The sequence below is a fragment of the Talpa europaea genome, assembly GCF_964194135.1.
Source record: "Talpa europaea genome assembly, chromosome: 3".
In the NCBI taxonomy this organism is placed as follows: domain Eukaryota; kingdom Metazoa; phylum Chordata; class Mammalia; order Eulipotyphla; family Talpidae; genus Talpa; species Talpa europaea.
In genome coordinates, this window is record NC_140069.1 from 122,535,872 (window position 1) to 122,556,790 (window position 20,919).

General features: G+C 39.6%; 1 protein-coding gene across 2 annotated transcripts in view; it reads right to left on the reverse strand.

Moving 5' to 3' along the window:
- DOCK4 (dedicator of cytokinesis 4) overlaps positions 1–7,603 on the reverse strand; it is a gene marked incomplete at both ends in the record, with an annotated part of 364,189 nt that extends 356,586 nt beyond the window's left edge. For both annotated transcript variants that reach the window (XM_084230776.1, XM_084230775.1), the window contains one exon: positions 7,567–7,603. In XM_084230776.1, coding sequence (XP_084086902.1) covers positions 7,567–7,603 — 37 coding nt within the window. The remainder of the gene's footprint in view (positions 1–7,566) is intronic.
- Positions 7,604–20,919: the final 13,316 nt, after the last annotated feature.

A 20,919-nucleotide genomic window follows, 5' to 3' on the forward strand; every position in this document is an offset into this window, starting at 1 on the left:
GCCAAGAATGTAAATATTTGGTCTTCTGAATCAATGTCTATAAACTATGGATAGGAATATTAAATGAAATTTAGAATGCAATGAATACACTTAAATATTGAATAAAATTAGGAAGGGGCAAACTTTAGTGTATCATTTTATAGGAATCTTCCTCTTATTAGTGTTATCATCCAGATTTCTGGCAGAAATTTCTCTTCTCTTTGTTCTTTATACAACTATATGTTCATAGTTTTGGATTTTCCCATTTCTTTGAGAGTCCAGTTAAACCTGCTATTAAGGATAATCCACAGATTCTTCAACCAAGTCTGGGTATCTCAAGAGAATGGCAAACAGGCTCTCTCCTCTCTTCAGGGTTAGTGAATAGAACCTGGGCTGGGACTATTTTTAGTTGGCTCACATGAATGCATGTCCATGTACTCAAATATGTTCACCTCTGATCTCCAAAGGACAGAGAGAACACTCTTTCATTTTAGAAAATAAAAAAAAAAAGGCATAGAACCAAATCTACACATTTCTACTTAAAGATTTCAAACAGATATTTTTAGGTTAATGCTCAATTAGTGTTCTACTAAAACTAAACAATAAATTGCTTGGTCTATGAAAATGATTCACAAGTTGAGTGAGTACGAGTTATCAAATTGTTATAGAGAGACTTGTAAACTTCATATCTGAAGGACTCCAGCTAACCACCCTCCCCACCAACCTTCTCTTTTTGACACACTCACAAGTAGACATGAAAAAGGGTGGAGAACAAATACATATGTGTAACTGGTAGTTTCCAGAAACCTCCCAAGTTAATGTCATGCTGACATCTACCTGTTTTAAGTGCTAACCTAGGTGGTTAAACCTGTCATCCCAGCTTTTTGTCCAAGATGGTGACAAATAGTAGAAAAGGGTACTGGGTCCTCCTCCCCAGGCCATGATTCTCTGCTTAAAAAAGGAAATCAGAAAGAATCCACCAGTTGTTTGTTTAATCTAGTTCTCCTTCCCTTGGGGAAATTATTCCTGAATTTTGTCAATAATCTTTTTGTAAGACTAAATTTTTATTGTCAAAATCTGCCTCTTTATGTTCACTTACTGATATTTAAAATGGGAAGTTATGAAAGGCTTTATTAGGGGAAGGGATGTAAGTCATGGTTCCCTTACCTCAAATCACCTACTGGTCAGGAGAACAATGGTGTGAGTTTAAGAATTCTAAATTTGCCCTTATGATTCCTAAAAGGTATTACATATTTACCACCAAAGAAGTCTGTATAACAAATACAATGCTTTGCCTAGTTGAGTAATTCTCATTTTTAGATGTGAGTATACTTATATGCTATTTCAGGGATGTATAAATCTTGTTTATTGAAATATTATTTGTGTATTCTGTTTTTCAACATCGTGTTGAAGAAATCTCACAAACGTGAACAATCTGGCATGAGATATCTGTTTCAGAGAAAACTGTCACAAAAATGGAAATAACTACTGTCTTAGGCAGGCAATGCACTAACGGAAAGCATGAAAAGACCATAAAATTTAGTTTACTACCAACGCTACGTGGACAGCTAGTATTCTTATTTTAGAATTCCTTTGGCCCATACTGATAAAGTACCTCGAGATGACTGTCCTCTAGGAATTTAAGGTCTGTCACTTTACAACATAGAATTGACAATCAGACTACACAATCCAAGTATATCATCCATCTCATCGAGGTAGATCACTGTAGTGAACAGATACGACCAAAATGACCCTCTAATCATGCCTTGAGACTAGAACCTTTTTTCCTTTGCTCTAGACCCACTTTCTACTAAATATCACCATCTGCTATGTCAAACTCAAGGTAGCCAAATGACTTAAACTATGCCATAAACCTGTCCCACCTACAGAAATGTCTCTTTTGTAGAGAGGAATCTATACTTCCCCAGTTGTCCAAGGCAGAAATCAGGAAGACATCCTAAACTTCTTCCTTTCACTAACTCCTCACATACAATTAGCAAGGCCTGCTGCCTCCATCTCCTAAATATCGCAGCTGCATCCACATTTCATCATGCAAGGACTTGCTAACCTAGTTCAAGTACTTATTTCTCACCTCAATGCTGCAGTAACTTCTCTAACTCATACTGGCTAAAAGAGCAGGCTCCATGTAAAACTTTTTGAGTTCCAATCCTAGTTCCACCATTTCCCGTACGAACTTAGGCAAGTAACTTAACCTCTCTATGACTCAGTTTCCCGTGAAAAAAGAGGGACAATTGGACAACTGAATCTTTCCTGAAAGATTTGTCATAAGGATGAAATGGCAATACATAATACAAATGCTAAGAACTGTGCTTGGCATTAACAAGTGCTCTACAAATGCAACCAGATAGATAGATAGATAGAGAGAGAGAGAGAGAGAGAGAGATGTAAAATGTATATTTATACTAGTGTCCAGAAAGATAAAATTAATTTTCAATACAACCAGTAGGGAAACATATATCTATTTTACTGCAGCTTTGTCACCAAAAGGCATTAACATATTTCTGGTGATTCTTGTTAGGTTTCCAATGACATTTTAGCACACTTTTTTTCTATTTGGTCAGAGACTAGAACAGTTGTTCCTGAAGTACACTGAAACTGCTGAAATGAAAATAGAATTGGGAAAATTTACTTCTTTATTCTATAGTGTTTACACTCTGAGCAAACAAGCTTACCAGTTCAAAATTTTTTAAAGAAAACAAGTTATACAAGCTGCTTTGTTGCTTCTAATAAATTTCAGCAACATGAAAAAAGTAGAAGAAAATGGTGGTGGTAATCCTACAGCTGGCAATCCTACAATTGGCAATATGCCTATTATATTTAGTCTTCTGTTACAGCGGTCAGAGAGCATTGTCCAATTTCAAAGGAAATTATGTAGAAGAATCCAAAGCTAGTCATTATACAGCTGGCCCCAGACTTGTCCATAAGATTTTAGTAGGAAGACACCTGTAAATTTGAGAGACAACTTATACAATGTATGTGATGACTTTGGATATATATTTAATCTTTAATGAGGAATATTATATAAAAAGACTGAGTGTGACACACATTGAAGGAAAAAAGTGTAAACACAATATATAAATTAAAAAACAATGCCAACAACTCCATAGAAAAATCCAGAAGGTCTGAGTTCCAGTCCCTCCTGTATCACAAATGTGGTTTGTAGAGCACAATTTTAAACTATGGGTCAGGACTCACTAGTGACTCACTAAGCCAAAACGGAGCAGCATTATTTTAATGAAAAAGAATAAAACATCACACAGCCTATGGGCAAATACTGCTTTAATTATATGTGCATGGGCGGTGCTGGTAGTGTTAATGTATAAGCCAGCTCGGGAAATTAAATGTATTTCCCATAGTCAAAAGAGATTAATAGCCAGTGATCCAGAGTAAATCCCTTAACCTCTGTTCAGGTTGTTTCCCCATTTCTTAAATGGAAATTATTATTCACTTCAAGAGTAAACTCAAAATAATTTCATAACCTTTTCCCAACTGAAAACACTAAGATGTTATTGCTACAACATTTTGGTTGGTTTCCTGAGAATTTAATGTTTCCCAGTCATGTATGTTCAGAGCATAGAATCATTACCTTAGAAACATGGACATAATGTAGCAAAGAAAATTTTGAAAACATGGTCTTTTTTTGGCAACAAGTAGAGCCAGAGACAGGAAAACCTAAAGTTTCTTGAAATTTTTATTATCTCTTACAGCACCTACCATATAGCTCCTGGAGGGGGGGAAAAAAAAACTAGAGAGCAAAGGCAGCAAAGGCATCTGTGTTGCTGTGGGGTCCTGTTGAAGAATCTGCAGGCAACTAGGAGAATGACTTAGAAGAATGACCAAAAAAGGGGAATATGTTTATAGGCTATTCCCACAGGGCCAGATCAAGAACATGAGTTACCATCTACTGCCTTCACAGCCCTTCATCCGCACTTGAATTTATAAATCACTCCTCTTTTCTTCCCACTTAAAGTTTAGAATCCTGTGTGAAGCTCTAAATGCCACACTTAAATGCCATAAATTCCAGGCTGTGCATCACTATTTAGCTACACATGTTATATGGCCAGATCAGAACCACAAATAGGAAATATTTTAAGAAACGGATAGCTAAAAAAACTGACAACAGTTAAGAGGAAAGGCATACTCCACAAAACGTTCATACACAGCTACCATTAGTACACATTACTGAAAGCAAAGGCACCCTAAAGATTCTGCATTACAAAAAGAAAGATGGTATCTCTTCTGCTAAGATATTGGGGGCTTTTAAAAGGAATGGGATTCCTGCTCACATGAGTTCCAAAACCATTTCAAGAGAAATGGAGGACAGGAGTATTTGTGGGGACTCAGCAATACTACTAATACAATACTTCATTTTTTTAAATGACACTCATGACCTTCAGATCGGTTTATCCTGATTGCTATTTCTTATAGAGTTCAGGATCACCCATCACCACCACCACCACACACAAACTGATCAATCCAGTTCATATTCTCCCTCCAAATTTAAACAGGCTCACACAGGTCAAATATCTGGCCAGGGTTCATAGGCACAGCCTACAGCTGAGGAAGACTTGTGGGCTCATCTGGGAACACTATGTATAAATGCCTGCTGAACAAATGAATGCAGAAACAGAATTGCAATGGTCTTAACTTTCTCTGTGACTAATTCCCACCACTTTAAGGGAACGGATGGAGGTGGGGGCAGAACAGATGAGGACTTATAAGAGGCAGATAGTGATAGTGAAGAAATTTGTGAGGGGGTGATCAAGAACTTTAGTCATTGCCCATGGAGTTTCTATTAGAGACAGAGAATCAAATAGATGGAAAAAGTAAGCAACCATCATCTGGGTTCTTGCATCTTGCCAGGTAGCTTTTAGTTAAACCCATGTGGGAAATACCTTGGTACAGTGTCTCTCTCATTCCAGTCTGTATACATGGAGATGTTTTTCTAACTAAAGACACATAATAATATAAAGACACATAATAATCTAATATAAAACTGATGGTGATAAGAGGTATCATTATGGAAATAAACATTTGTACTGAAACTTCAGTTAGGTATTCCAAGTTGATTTATTTCAAACAATGAGAAAATTGAGTTGCTACTGCACCTGATAACAAGTGAACATATATGCCCATAAAATAACTATTATTTATAAAAAAAACTAAATGAGAAAAGCACATACACTACCTAAGGTTTAAAAAAAAAAAGAAAGAAAGAAAGAAAAAAAAAACCAGCTTCCAGTATAGGCAGCTACAAATAGTGCTCTCCATGGTGAGAAATAAAGTCCACACATAAGTATCCTAGCAAAATTTTCATCACACACACACGCCTAACAGATGGATTCTAAAAAACAGCTAAGCTTTCCATAAGCCAAATGCTCAAAAATTAATAATAAAAGATGATAAACATTGCTCTAAATACGGTGTTATATAAAAGAGCACAACACACCCTTCCCTGCTCTCACCTCTCCTCTCACTCAATCTCCTTTTCCCAAATGTATGCTCTCCCTTCTACCTCCCCCTACTCTGCAACCAAATTCTCATCATCCAAAAGCAAAGTGTCTACTGCAGCCCAAAACACTTGATTGATAATATCTGGTTTGCCACTCCAGTATATCCCAGAGTGGGTTTTATACTGCCCACAGCTTGCAAAGAAAGGCGAGAGATGAACTAATGGATACCAGCCCCCAGCTGTGACCTGGCACATAAAGAAATCAAGAAAATAAATCCTGTCCATAATCTGTATAATTTAACACTGGGAAGAAAGCAACATCTGGGACTGACTCCAAGCAGGACAGCACTGCTGGATGGTTCTGTGCTTTCTGCACCGAATGTTAAACCTGGTGATGACAAGGGACCCTCCCTTTCCTCACCAGTTTCAGCAAGGGCAATGTCTTTTCCCTGCAAGGGTTAATCCACCCCCCAAAAAGGGGAAGTGAGGGGAGAGGGAAAATAACTACCAACATTTACTCCTTGCCAGTAGAGTGCCTGCCAAAGGTTCCCCTTACACTTTGGAGAGAAAGCTGAAACCCCTTCCCAAAGGTGGATCCAGCATAAACTATTGTTTTACCGAACAGTCACAATCCAGAATGAAAGCTAAGGTAAAATATGGGAACGACTTTATTTAATCATACAGTCCTTTCAGTGGACTCCAAAGTCCTACCCCCAGGCGAAGTTGAAAAAAAAAAAAATCCCCTGTGACTATGACTCCCCGAAAGGCTTTCCAGATTTTTTTTTTTAATTACAGGAAAATGAATATACAACAGAACCAGATACCTACACATTGTCTCCATCACTAAATGTGTAACCGCTTCAAAAAACAAAAAGTATGTCAATCGGTAGGACAGGGCACGATAGAAAATAAAAACTGTTTGTGAAATCCACAATGCTTTCTCCCTGCTAACGCTTCTGCGAGATTATAATTGCATTTGGCCGCTGCAGGCTTGTCAGAGAGCCTGACTTCTTCATAGTCACAACCCTGAAAAGGAGTAACTGTCAAGGGGCGACCCAGCTGAATTCAAACAACAAAAAAACGGGAACTGTAATCGCCCCGAAATGGGAGGAGGGAAGGAAGGGAGCCTCCTGTATTCATCAGTCAACATTAATGTCCTTTGTTGTTCACCTTTGCACAGAGCAGCGAGCGCTACCCTGCTTCTTCCCCTCAGAACGCCAGTGCCAGGATAGTCCTTTCCTAAAAGCTGTCTCTTCGCCTCGAATGCCCAGGCTGTGCGGTTCCCCAGCCCACGATCACCCCACACCGCCCTCACCACACCACCCCCACGGCGCTCACTCGGGGCGGAGAGGGTGGCCAGAAGTGAAAACATTGCTGAAATGCGCTTTCCCCTCCAAAGACCAAAGAGCCGAGCGGCGCAGACGTCGAAATGTCCCATTCCCGGGCCCCGGCCCCGGCCCGGCTCCACACACACCCCCAAAACAGGGGGTGGGCGGGAGAGGTGGGGAGCCTCGGGCCCGGTTGGGGCGATCAGAAAGGCTCTTTTGAGGACTCTGTCACATTCCGCACTCCCGGAATGTTGACGGGAGCCAGCCAAGGGCCGGTTTGCGCCTCCCTTCCGTTTGGGGGGGTCCGGGGGGTGTGTTCCCCCCCCCCGGTTGTTGTCGTGTCCTCCACCTCGGGAAATCGTTGCAGCCCGATGCTGTCGCCCCGCGGCTTTGGGAAAGAAAGCGGATGCCGATGAACGCCACTGCTTTCCCCTTCCAACTTGACACACACACACAAACACACACACACACCCCAACATCCACCCCACAGGCGCGCACGCACGCGCGCGGGGTCGCCGCTCCAAACTCCGCAGACCCAGCCCGGCGCGGGCGGGCAGCAGCGCGACCCCGCAGCCGTCCCGGCGCCCCGCGAGCCCGGCGGCCGCAGCAGGGACCCGGCGCTGAGGGGCGACACCCCGGCGCGCACCCCTCTGTGGAGCCCCGAGCCCGCAGCGCGATGCCAGGAGGAGGCATTTCCAGGCGGGCGGAGCGAGAGGGGCGCCCAGGACGCGAATGCGCACCCGCTCGGGGCAGAGTGGAATAAAAGTTCGCCCCGAGGAGACTCACCCACGCCGTATTTCTCGTGCTCCGTAGGTATCCACATGGCTAAAGGGGGCTCCGGGGGGCTCCGGGCTTTGTAATCCCCGCGCCCCTTCTCCGGCTCACAACAATGCACCGCTCGGGAGTAGCGGCTGCAGCGCGCGAGCCCGGCGGCTCCGCACGGGCTGCGGGCGCTGGGCTGGGTCTGCGCTGGAGGCTCCGAGCCCGGCGTTGACACCGCGCGGCCGAGGCTGCGCCGCCCGCCGCTCCCCCGGCGGCGACTGCTCACAGTCCTCCGACGCGCTCCCGGGAAGCCGGCGGCGCAGTCATTGTTCTGATTCACTGAACTAAGCGAACACGCCGGGGCACTCTCCAGCGCTCCCCCGCCCGCCAGCCCTCTGCCAGCCCTCCCTGCCTAGTGGCCCCGCTGCACGCTGGGAGTTGTAGTTCCCGGCCGCTCCATCCAGGAATGGGGCGTGGCCTTAGAGGTGAGGGGCGGGGCTAGATTTCTTTCCGTAGCTCCTATTGGTCTAGAGAGTGACGGTATGGCGTGGGCGTGGAAGAAAAGCCGCGTTGATGGGGAATTCGCCTCCAACAGCGTTCTGATTGGCTCTGAGCAGGCGTCGCCCCGCCCCACGGCCCTAGGGTTCCTGCTCTGCGGAGTAATGGCTGCCTCCAAGACCCAGGGGGCTGCTACCCGAGGGGAGGAGGACCGTGATGATGGTCTTGAGGGTACCGGAGGTGTCAGTTATGACGGTGAGTACGGTACCCGTAAGGTGATTTGTCTGCCTTGAACCCCGACCTGGGGTGTAGGTGATCGCCCGGAGGACCCCGGGAGCCTGCCTGCTCTGGGGCACCTGGGCGCGAGGGGCCTCGCGCGGGGCCCAGTGGGACGGGGTGGGGTTGGAGGCGCCCTGCTTGGTAGGGGCGTTTGGGGAGGGAAGAGAGAACGGGATGGAGTAGTCTTCCCTCACAGCCGGGGAATCTTGGGCATTTATTTGTCTTGAGTTTGGAGCTCCCAGTTGTGCGGTTGCTGCTGTGTGGGTGTGAGTCAAGTCAGTTTCGCGCCTGTGTCTTTGTAACTCGGGAATGAGCGGCTCTTGCTTGTCGTCAGCGCTTTGCTCCAGGAGGTTTGCTTCGTTGGGCCTCGTGAGATAAGTCTTATTTGGGTTCGGGCGAATTTCTAGTTTCAGACCCGGTCACTACTCTTCACTCAGCAGATTTGCTCAGGTGCTGACTGGAGTGGAAAGTCTCTTGTTGATTACCCCGGGCGCTCTCCAGGATTGAAAGTAGCAGGTCTTCCCAGGCTGGCTCCTTAGAGAAAGGAAAAGGAAATGTTCCTTTGCATTCTTGGCTTCAGAGGAAAATTTGAAGAGATTAAGAAAATCATCACTGCCGATGTCACACTGTTTAACTTTCATGTCCTCTGGTCCACTGTAGCGATACCTCAAAGACCAAACTTTGGAAGCTGCAGGGAAATTGTCTTGAGGATTCCTACCCCTCTTCTTTCAGTCTGTTACCTCTGCCTACCCCCTCCGCCCCCTCCCAAACACACACTTTTTTTTTTCTTGATGAGTAATTTAGCACAATACGTTATGTTTTTCTGAAGGACGTGGTTTGGAGCTTAAATTTGGTTCTCAATCCTTGAGGATTTTTTGCTTTTCTTTTTCCGTTTTGTGCATTCATGGTTAAATTGACATTCTTTCTTAAGTTTTTGTCTCAGCAACCAGAGATGAAGTGCAATTTCTCCCCAGTTCCTATCAGTGGAACCCCCTAGCACTGAAATTATTTCAACCAAAGTCTCCTGACTTAAATAGTTATATCCACACCCTAAACATTTCTTTTTGGGGTTGGTCTTATAGTGGTTCTTCTCTAATGGTAATAGAACATTAAGGTTTTCTAGATTCTTCAGAGTTCCAGAGGGCTACTTCTTTAACATTCAAAGATGATCTCTTTGTTGGATTTATCTTAAAGATTAACTCATTCAAAAAGAAACCTGAGTATATGTTTCCAAAGGTTCACAATGTAGAACATTTAAAAATCATTTTTTAAACTTGTAAAAGTTTTCATTATAGACATTTCAAACCATTCAGCTATGTGGATAACAAGTGACAAATCTGCCTCCACACATTCCTACTCCCAAACTAGCAAGTATTAAGGATTTGATGTGTGTTTTTTCAGACATATTCCAGTATGACACACAACCTATAGTTTTGGTTTGTTTGCTTGTTTTTTATAAAAAAGTGTAAACTTAAAGATCTGCAACCGTCTTTTTCCCAATGATCTGTTATAGGCCACTTCCATATTGTCCTTGATCCTTTTTAAGGACTGTGCCCATTGCATTTAATTCCATAATTGAGGGGCTGGAGCAGGGGTGAGGGGTTGTACTTCACTTTTAATGAACATAGTGTGGCTTTAATTGTTCAGAATTCTTGTTGTGAACAGCTTTGTATACATATCCGTTCCAGATAGGTGTGTATTTCTTGAGGAATTGCTAAGTCAAAAGTTACACACTTTTAAATTTTGATAGATATCCTGTTATCCTCTTTAAAGGTGCCAGTATACATTCTTACCAATATTATGTGAGTGTTTTTCCCCATATCCTAACCAACCATGAAGAAATCATCAATCCAGGACCAGCGTTTAAACGACTATTGAATTACATTGAGTAACTGGTAGAAAGCTTAATTTTAGGTTCCAGTTTATTTTCAACAAAAGTACTGAGCAACAGTGAATGTGCAGTATCTGTAACACAAAAGAATTCTTTTCCCTGATCTAGAAATGCCTAGTATTCTCACTTATTTGTACCAGTGAATGAAAGAGTTAATGGTGGGTCTGTATGTTACTCTTAGAAGTTGTCATTAGATCCCCTTAGTAACATATGTATCAGTCTGGACATTATCTAGTTCTTTTCAAAGCCTGAAACCTGATACAAATTTCAGTGGATTTAATGATTTTAAAAGTATGTTTGTTTTTTGTTAAGCAGTCACTTAGGTTATCAAATATGTCTTTCCTGTAAAATCACTTATTTCTTCAAAACTGCCTCTTTGAAGAGGTGTCCCCCTAACTCTAATTAAATATCAATCTCGTGTTTAATATCCCGGGACAAAAGGGACTTGGAAGTCTTTTTATAGAAATCCTTGCAATTCTACAAGATTGTTGCTAGAATGAGTCACTGGGTTGTATACTACAGGCAGGTATAGCACCTTCCCTGACACCTGTTTTTTGCTAAACCTACTGAGGCCCCATCCCTTTCCAAGAAAGTTCCTGATCTTGTAAGTCACTGATTTCCATACATTTGAACAGTAACTAGGATTTCGTATTTTCCCCTGAAATGAAGAACAGATAGTAAATCAACTCCAGATTTCTCACATTTGGTAACATGTTATTGGTGTTTTTTTCTTTTGCTGTTTTAGTTAGAAGACAGTAAAATAACCTATCTATAGTTCAAAATCGACAAACTTCCAGGAAATTTTTGTGATGAAAGTGATTTCTTTGGACAGTGTTAACCTATGTTTATACATTGTATTTCCATATTGTACTCTCACAAAGTGAACTCTTTTCTCTGCAAATGCATGCCCAGTCTATGTGATCATAGTAACGTACTTTGGATTTATAATGTTTTCTCTGGAGACCTGATTAACTTATCTGCGATGCCAATATAAGAAATGTGGGTAGCAGGTGGTGTCAACTCCTCATTCTTGTATCTCCTATTTTGATAAGTGACTGCAAGCCTTAACTAGAAACCCAGGAAGCATCCTTGATTCCTATCTCGCCCTCAGGTCCTGAGTCTTATTAGCTACCTTGCATGTCTTACTTTTCTGTGCTTGAAAAATCTTTTGAATCAGTTCTTTCTCTTCATCTCTTTAGTCACTATTCTGTTTCCAATCCTCAGAGCTGCTGCTGAATTACCTGTGTCCCCCATCCTCTAAATTTAGGGACCAAAACTTTGTCATATTTATTTTTTAGCTGCCTGACCCACTGTCAGTATTTAATAAATGTTTGACCAGAGCAGAATTCTAGCCTGGATGATTGCAGAACCTTCCTGTTGGTCTCACTGACTCTTGATTTTCCCTTCTTTGTCTGCATTCTAAAACACAGATGTATTCATGAGTGTCACTTCAAATGGTCGCTGTAACTCTGATGCCTGTATAATTAGATACAAATTCTCAGTGTGACATTTGAGGGTCTAACCTACTTTTCCAGCCTCATCTTTAATGACCCTGCTTCCCCTCCAAATCTCCATTATAACACATATATCAGACTATCAGTTGGCAATTTTGTCTACCCCAATAGACTATGAACTTCTTGAGGTCATAAGTTGTCTTATTTTACTCTTATGCATCCATTGATTATCAAGCTGCAGTAAACACTGTTTAACAGTTTAATGCTTAGAATTGATCTGAAATTTGTTCAAAGTGCTCTAATTCTTAAATAGAAGAATTAGCATAGAAAACTGAGTACATGTTTTATGATGTGAAAATTGTGCATACCAACTGGAAAATGCAGAATATCCTCCTGAGTTGATATTCTGTCTGATGTAACCATGGTTAGCATTTTAACATAAGTTTTCAGTATTTTTAAGCAAAGTTTTTTAATGTTGTTTAGATAATGCTTCAAGTTTTTAAAGAACACTTCAAATTTGTGCTTTATAACCTTGAACCCATAGCTGATTAAACTGCTACATAGATCTTGAAATCTGCCTTCCATCATTGGTATGGTTGTTACCCAGTTTTCCACAGGAAGTCATTGACAGGGACTAAAGAGCCTTATTTTCAGCACTAATGCTTAAGACCAGTCTTGTAATTGACGGGACAGTGGAAAGGGGACTAGACCCTGTCTTGGAAAGATTGTATTTGAATTTCAATTCTGACATGTAGTAGCTTTATAATATAGCTTATTGCTTATGCTGGTACATTTATGAAAATATAAAAATAACACCTACCTTTTGGAGTTTTGTGATTATCTCATTGACTTACATATTTATGATTAAGTTTTATGAAATCCTGAGTATTTATAAAAGTTCCTTTTATAAAGTTGGAAATCAGTAAATATTAACTGCTTTCAATATAAAGATATGCCTATTTGAGCTAGAAAACTATCTGCTCACTGATTCTGTATTCACTTATGAAGCAAACTAAATTGTGGTGTAACCTAGGGGAAGTTTAGGAATGTGTTGATGATTGCTAAGGCTGCCCATGCATCTCTGGAATTTTGGGGCTGTCGTCTGTTGGTGCTTTGTTCTAGTATTGCAACTATGTGCTCTGAAAGCTTTTTATATTTTTGTCTATACCCTTTCTCACCCCTACCTTGTGAAAGAATAGTGCTGCCCTTTCATACCCAGCTCCCATGTCCCCCCACATACGCCTACATTCAGAATCAGCAAGAAGCTCAGATAATCTTGCATACACAGAAGGCCTTGCGAGGTACAGGACCAAGGATGTCATGGAGAAAAACAATGATAGAAGCTTAGTTTTGTAGGTTTGGTGTAAAGTTCTGAAGGAGCCTGCTTCAGAACATCCTTTTATATTCATCTAAAAATACATGGTACCCAGCTCATAGGATATTAGTGGGATTTATACTAAAGATGATGCTTGTGGTAGCTAACATTTGTTGAGCAGCAACTTTTGTTAAGTATTACTTCAAATGCTTTTACTGGTTTTATTTATTTCATTCAAATCCTCGCAACATCCTTGAGGTAGTTGATGATGTCTCCTTTTTTATGTACAAATGAGGAAACTGTTGCAGAGAGGCTTGCCCAGGTTTGTGCAGTAACTGAAGAACTGTTCTCCTACTTATTAAACCACTGATGTCTCATAGTAACTAAATTCCATTATATGAGGTCTGACATAGACTTTCCTTAAACACAAATATGTTCTAAAGTTAATGTTACTGTGGAAAGGCAGCATAGTATAGAGAAAAGAGGGTGTGTGTACATTTTCAAGTCAAGCCGTCTAATGATCAAATCCTGATTACATGCCAGCCACAGACAAGCTAATGTACCTGTATGCCTCAGTTCCTCTTCTGTAAAATCATATTATGTCATATATCATATCATCATGTCTTGCTGGAATTTTGAAATGATTAGTTTCATGATGCATACAGTTGCCTAGTCTTCAATAAATGGTGATTTTTTTTTCCAGTTATAAGTTTAGAGACTTCTTTAGCATGTGTGCCAGAGGCGACACATGCATTTTGCCTGGTACCACCTTAATGTGACCTTTCCACTTCACAACCAGATTTCTTTTGAGGAATTTTTTAGGTAATCGAAGTGTTAAACACTTAAGTTATATATACTTCTTATTCTCGTGATATAGACCTCCCATTCATGCAAAGGAATGCACTAGTCTTCATAACATGTATCATACACTTACCATATTGAAAAATTGAAGATGACATTGATCAGTCATACTTTCTTCTATACATAAATACATGTGTTTATAGAAATAAAAATGTGCATAAAATGCCTTCTCTAGGAATTAAATCTTTAAACACAGCTTTTAGCTGCTTTTAGAGAACTTTGCCAGAGGTTTAGTGTTCAATTCTGCTATGATTTATTTAATAAACTCATCAGACTCTGAGTGCACTGGCATTTCACTGATGTTATTTTAAAGATTTACCATCGCCTGCTGAAACAAGTGTGTTCTACTGACCTCGTTGACCCAAAAGTGAGCAGGGCAGCTTTTTCTAGAAGCGGTGATGCATTTGACTAATCATTCTTCTGCCTTGCTTTACATCTCAACTAATGCTCTTTGTGACCAGTAGCACTATTTATAAGATACCAAACTGGAAATAGGTGCTATCTTTAGATCCAGGAACCAAGTAAAGTTTTCTAGGATGAAACAGGGCTTAATACCTTTGCTTCATTCTTGTGGAGATCAACAATTGTGGAATGGTAAAGCAGTAGAGTATTTTAAGTGATATAAACGGATATGGTATACAATTAGACTTTATGTGTAGTTTATCACTACATTAAATAAGTGTGTGGAAGGGAAAACTAGATTTGGAGTCAAAAAACCCAAATTCTGATCCTACATTTGCTGCTTTTTAGCAGTGCAAATTTGGGGGGAAATCATCTAATCTCTCTGAGCAGCATTCTGTCATAACTATGCTGCAATAAATTACCTTGCTGATATTACTAGGAGGATAAGCGAGGCTATGTATATGCAACGTATGTTTTGGACATACTGTGAAAATATAGGAATAAATGATACTGATGTTGAGGGTCTGTCACAAGAGGTAATGGTAAGTCTTTGGAATTGGACAAACTGGATTCAAAGTTAACTGTCAGTTAAAACCTGCATGATCTTGAACAAGTCATATGACCTCATTATTATTAGAACAACTACTGCTACCCCAAAAGTCTGGATTGACCGTAAAATTACAGACTAATCTATGTCAGAGTGTCCCTGATTTTATATTATGTTAACTCTTTAAGAACAGGGACTGTCACGTATGCCTTCAGAGCACCTCATCTTCTGCGACATGACACATGATGGCATTTGGAATCAGCTGAATGATGACTTGATCACCTCCATGCAGGGTGTTGTATGTAGGTGTTGGTGTGGGTGTTGTTGGGCACAAATTAAGAAGAACCCCAGGGCTTATCCATGAGAACATTTCAGCGTCCTTGGTAAGGCTAGGCATTCACATTTACCACAGCTAATTGGAGAGCCCTTTCTGTTTCCTTAATATAATGTGGGAAGAAATGGATACATTTGCATCTGTAATTTGCATGCATTAGCTGAGGAACTGAACATAGTAAAGTTTTTAAATGTGCTTATTTTCAAAGAAAGGAATTGTAGGCTCTGTCTTCTGGTTTCCCTAACACTGTCCTCATTTCATGTTTTGTTTTCTTAATTGAAAGATGAACACTTATGCAATAAATACAGAGATTCTGCCTTAAAAACACCTTTTAAAGTGTTTTTATCTAAAAACTCAGATTTATATTTGAGAGAAAAATCTTAGAATTGTAATTATGGTCACTTATTTAATGCAATCTCCTGTTATATAACAAACTACTGTTCACCAGTAATAGCCAATTAGAAAAGAAAATATCTTTTACAGTTAATCTTAATTACCACTATAAAGCAATTAATAGCAGGAGCTGTTACTGAACTATAACATAACATCAATCAAACTATCTTTGCTACAGCACCATACAATTTAATTTCCACAAATGGAGGAGCAGAGGGAAGGAAATAAAGGTGAAAAAGAGTGAAAGCTACTGTTCTTACAAACAGTTTATGAATGGATTTTAAAAACTTTATGAACACGGACCCACCTATAAAGGAAAGTAATGCTAATAATCTTCTGGAGTTTGAGTTATTTTTTCTGGCAGCAATGATCATTATATTATTTAGTGGAAACTTCACTTGACAAGGAGTCAGAATACCTGGGCTTTTTAATTCCACTACTGCTTCTGACTGACTCTGATATTAGAGAAGTTATTTACATTCATGATTAAGATTTCCTAGTTTGGGGCCTCCCCCGTGGCACACCGGTTGAGCGCTGGGCTGCATAGCTGCCTGCAGCCTCTGCAGTGCTGATTCCATTCCCGGCCGCCGGGCGAGGGTCCCACATGGCGCGACAGACCTCTCCTGTCTCACCCGCTGCTCCCCTCAGCAGTGTATTTCATCAGTCTGCCTGTTCTGTTCCCCACTCTGGCTCTGGTGAATTCTCTCACCCTCCCACCTCTGACTGTACCCAGTGCTTACATAAATAAATAAAAATAAATCTTTAATAAAAAAAAGATTTCCTAGCTTGTAAATGAGAAAATTCGTCTGTATTAGCGTCCTTCAATTATATCCTCCAAATATCAAAAAGGAGCCCATATTATACATATTCTAAAGCCTATATGGAAAGAAAAAATATGTCTGTGTATACCCTTAAGAGCTAGGTGCACATGTTAAGTGTCACTAATCAGATTTATTGAGAGAGGAAATTGGTAGAGAACCACTGTAAGAGATGACTTCTAGGGTTTCTTAATCCAAAGGATGTATCTTATCTCCCCCTACCATTTTCTTTGCCATTTGTGATAAATCATACAGTTCTTAATGCTAGAACTGAGACTTAGTTCATTCAAATAATTTTTTTATGTATCTGCTATATGCAAGCCTCTATATTTCTTCATACTATAGAATAGGAAGATGAAAACAAGTAGATCTTGCCATCAGGGATCTTATGGCCTGAGAAGCAGTGCAGGAATAACTGTCTTACAAGGTTGGAAGTGTTAAGGACCATCAGAGTGATCAAGATGGAGTTGAACAAGAAAGAGTTAATACTGGGCCTTGACGTTGAATAGTATTTGGACATGCCAAAGGAAGGAAAGGTAGCAGGCCTAGCCCAAGAGTACAGATAGGTGGAGAGAACTGATAACACGTAGTGTTAAAAAAAAAAAAAAAAAAAAAGAATGGACAGTAATTAAAATGGTAAAAGCAGATTTTACTCTGGAGTATTGCAGTAAAGGGAATGAGATCTCCTGTGGGACTGAGTTCAATTCCAAATACAGGAAGCAGGGAGAGATACATGAAACACTGGGGGGATTCTGGCTAACTTGACAAGATTCTTGCTGAAGGCAGATCAGGGTGATGAACCTGTAGGATGGTAGAAGAAGAGAAACTGCATCTGTTATGGGGGATGGCGGATTTTCTTTAGACTAATTCAGCAGGATTTTTGCTAAAACTAGGCTATGCATGTCTGAAAGGACAGTCTAGAAGAGTGTTCAGAGAAATCTGGCTAAAGTTTGGCCAGGGAAAGAGTCTTTGTGAGTAGCAGTATCACAATAACAAGTGAACTGGACTTTAAGGCCAGGAGTAATTACCATTCAAGTAATTAAATGGCCTTAAGAGAAACAAGAGGACATGGATTCTGGGTGAGGCATCAAGTCAGACAATTTATAGAATCAGGACTACAGGTTGAGGTCTCAATTACTAGAAGAGAAATACCACTTGAATCTTGGTTCCAAGACATTAATCATATCCCCGATAGCTAGCTTCCCAGACCTAGGTGGAGGTGAGGCCAGGTAGACTGGGTTGATGGCAAGTTCATTGCCTTGAGGTTGGAGCAGAGTCAAACCTCTAGTGAGCTTGGGACCCCTGCCATGCTGAATGGCAATATTGGCAGGGACATAGCTCTAGGCAAGTCATTACAGTCACCCATATGGCCATTGAACTGCTAACCCCAAGCTCATTAATCCTGAATAATCAGCCAGTTGTAATATAATTCTCAAGTATAAGGTGATAACACCCTTTCTTTTTCTTGATCCCTAGATACATGGAATTTGCTGCTGTAGATAAAGATTCCCATTCTTGTTCTTTTTTCTTTGAAGAGGAAAATAAATGAAGAAATGTCTTCATTTATTGACAGAACAGATTTAATTAAAATGTTTAGAATTTCCCTTACCCCTTTGTATAGTGTTTTTATGTATCAGTAGTTATAGCTGTTTCCGTCAATAGAGCACAGTCCTATTTTTCTTTCTTTATGTGAAACTCAGAGTACATCCAGCCATACCAATTTGCTTGTTCTTAAAGCTTAAATGAATTAAAAATGAACTAAACCTATAAGTAATGGACTGAAAAGAAATTCGTTTCTTTGTCATCCAGCATTTGAGATATTTCATAGAAATTTCTGTTATTGTTTTGTTCATCTGTATGACTCATCAGGTAGAGCTAAAGTGAATTTAGTTTGTGCCATTTGTGTTTTGGGGGTCGTTACTTCAGGACACCAAATAATTATAAGGCAGGTAAGTATTATCATACTTTTTAATCCAAAAAGAATTTCATGATCAAATAAGTTGCAAATACTGAACTATAAAAGTTATCAATACATAGCTTTCTTACTTCAGGATTTTTGTACATAAATTTGTTCAAGAGATAAATATTATTTCGTATTTTCCCAAATATTTGACTTTGCTACCTTTTTCTCAAATAGTATCTATTAACATTTCATGGGATGCTAGTGTTCCATGGAATTGTATTTAGGAAATACTAACCAGGGTTACCTTCCCCAGATCATATTAATGAAGAGCTTAAATATCCCAAACAGTTATACCTGTAAAGAGATTGTTCACCCTGTGTCTATAATAATAACCATTGTTATTCCTCTTTATAACTTTCCTGTTTTACTTCATGGGGGGAAAATAAATGTACCAGTTTAACTATAAGACAAAACAACAAACACAACTATTTGTTCTGCCTTAGAGAGATATGACATCTTCTATGGAACATTTTACCCCATTACATCCAGAAAGACAGTTCTTTTGAAAATGTCCAAAGTAGTATTTAAATAAATATTTGTCTAAACAGAACCCACCACTTTAGCACAACATGAGAACATTTACTCTTCCAGTTGTGTCTTCTGTTTATTTTAGTGTCCCTTCCTTAGTATACTTGAATTAAGATTTGAATAGTGAATGATAAAAAAAGAAAGTGTTCCCAAGTTACCAGTTTATGACCAATGAGTTTCTGACCTACTGTTCCAGAGCATTCAAGCTTGTGCTTCTTCTTAGTAGTACTGGTAACCATAGCTATTTAATGCATTATTTAATGTTATAAAATTTTAATTCACATTCCTCTATCAGCTTTCATTGCTTTAAGAATGTAGGTTAGTTGAAATTTTTTAATTGCCTGTGTGTGGTATCATCGTGAGAAATGTCATTTTCTGAACAACTGTTTGTTAATGAAATGATGAGTCTCTTATATGTAAAATTCACAACTAGTGTGATATAGAGGAATTTTTTTAGTGCACATTTTTTTCTAAAAAGCTTAGAAATGATTCATGGAACCATTGTTATTCACTTCTAGTTTGCAGTATTCAGAGCCAATTGGCAAGTCTCCGTTTCTTCAGGATTCTCACATTAAATATGGTTTCAAAGTAGACTGACTTAGGCAAGCAGCATATAGGTGAGATAACTAGATTGTTCTCGTTATCTTATCACTTTTTCCTGGAATTACATGTTTACTAATATCCCTGTGATGCCACCTTAATGAATCATATTCTGAATTCAACTTCTTTGTGGATAATTATCAAAAATAATTATGATATTATTAACATTCGCTAATCCGTGGACCTGCTGTGAAAATCACACATATTTGTGAAAATTCAAACACATTTTCATCTACTTATGGGCATCATATCTTTTTATTTTTACAAAAATTTCCATCAAAAATTCAGAAATAGCAGAAGTAAAACAAATGAATCACAAGTGATATGACATGAAATAAATCACACTCCCAGAATTTCTGTTTTCTCATAACTAATTAACTTACAAGATAATACTGAGGTGTTTAAGTATGATTTTATAAAGTTTTAAAATATTATATAAATTCAGAAGTGGTTATTAATATCTTGCATGAAGTGACTGTCTTTGATTTACTGACCATTTACTATCCTAACTATGTAATATGTAGAATGAATAGCTTCTTCCCCCCTTCACACAGTCACTTATCAGACACAGATCAAATATTTGATAAACATTTAGATGAAGTGATAAGTTTTTTCAGAAATGTTTTAAAAGGACAAGACACTTTCTGTCATCTTTTGAGGTTGTAGTCTAATAAGAGAAGAGACACACATATCAGTAAGTAGGTTAAATTCAGAGTAAATGGATAAATAGGAAGAGGAAATACTTGCTTGAAATGGGTGATTATAGTTAGCTTTATGGGAGAAATGAGAGCAAGACCAGAGGGCTAGGAAGGACTGCAGCAGGCATGCATACAAAGAACCTGAGCCTTGATTAAGACCTGAGCTTGCATAAAACCAACATGCAGAAAAGAGAGTATAGTATCATCTAAGGACATACTAGAAATTCTGCTTAAAGCTTAAGGCACCAGAAAGCAGTAGTATGAAATAAGACTCCATCTACAAACCAAGTTATAAGGACCAAGGAGCTTTCCAGTGCTCAAGCCTGTATTTATATGGATATGGATATTTCATAGATTTGGATCTTTGTTCTCCGTCAGACCAAATGTTCTCTCAAAGTGGCTGGTAATATCTCAGTTAAAAATAAGAAAGCACACAGACTTTTCTCCCTTAAAGATCAAAAGGACACCTTTGACCTTCTCAGGCACAAGTTTCAGCAAGCATTTATTGAGCACTAATTCTATACTAAGTCCAGAAGGCACCAAAAAGAACAAGACAAAGTTCCTGCCCTGAAGGAGCCACTTATATAGTGGAAGAAAATAATGCACAGGTGCAATAAAAAAAATCACAAAGAGGCAGTGACATCACTCTTCTGTATTACTAACCCATCTGGGAGGTTAGGGTAGGATTCACTAGGAGGTGATAGCTAGGCAGAGTTCTCTGTCAAGTGTCATGGGTGAGATAGATTTTCTTGATAGAAGAAGCTGCACCAGAAGAAACTTGGAGATGCCCTACACT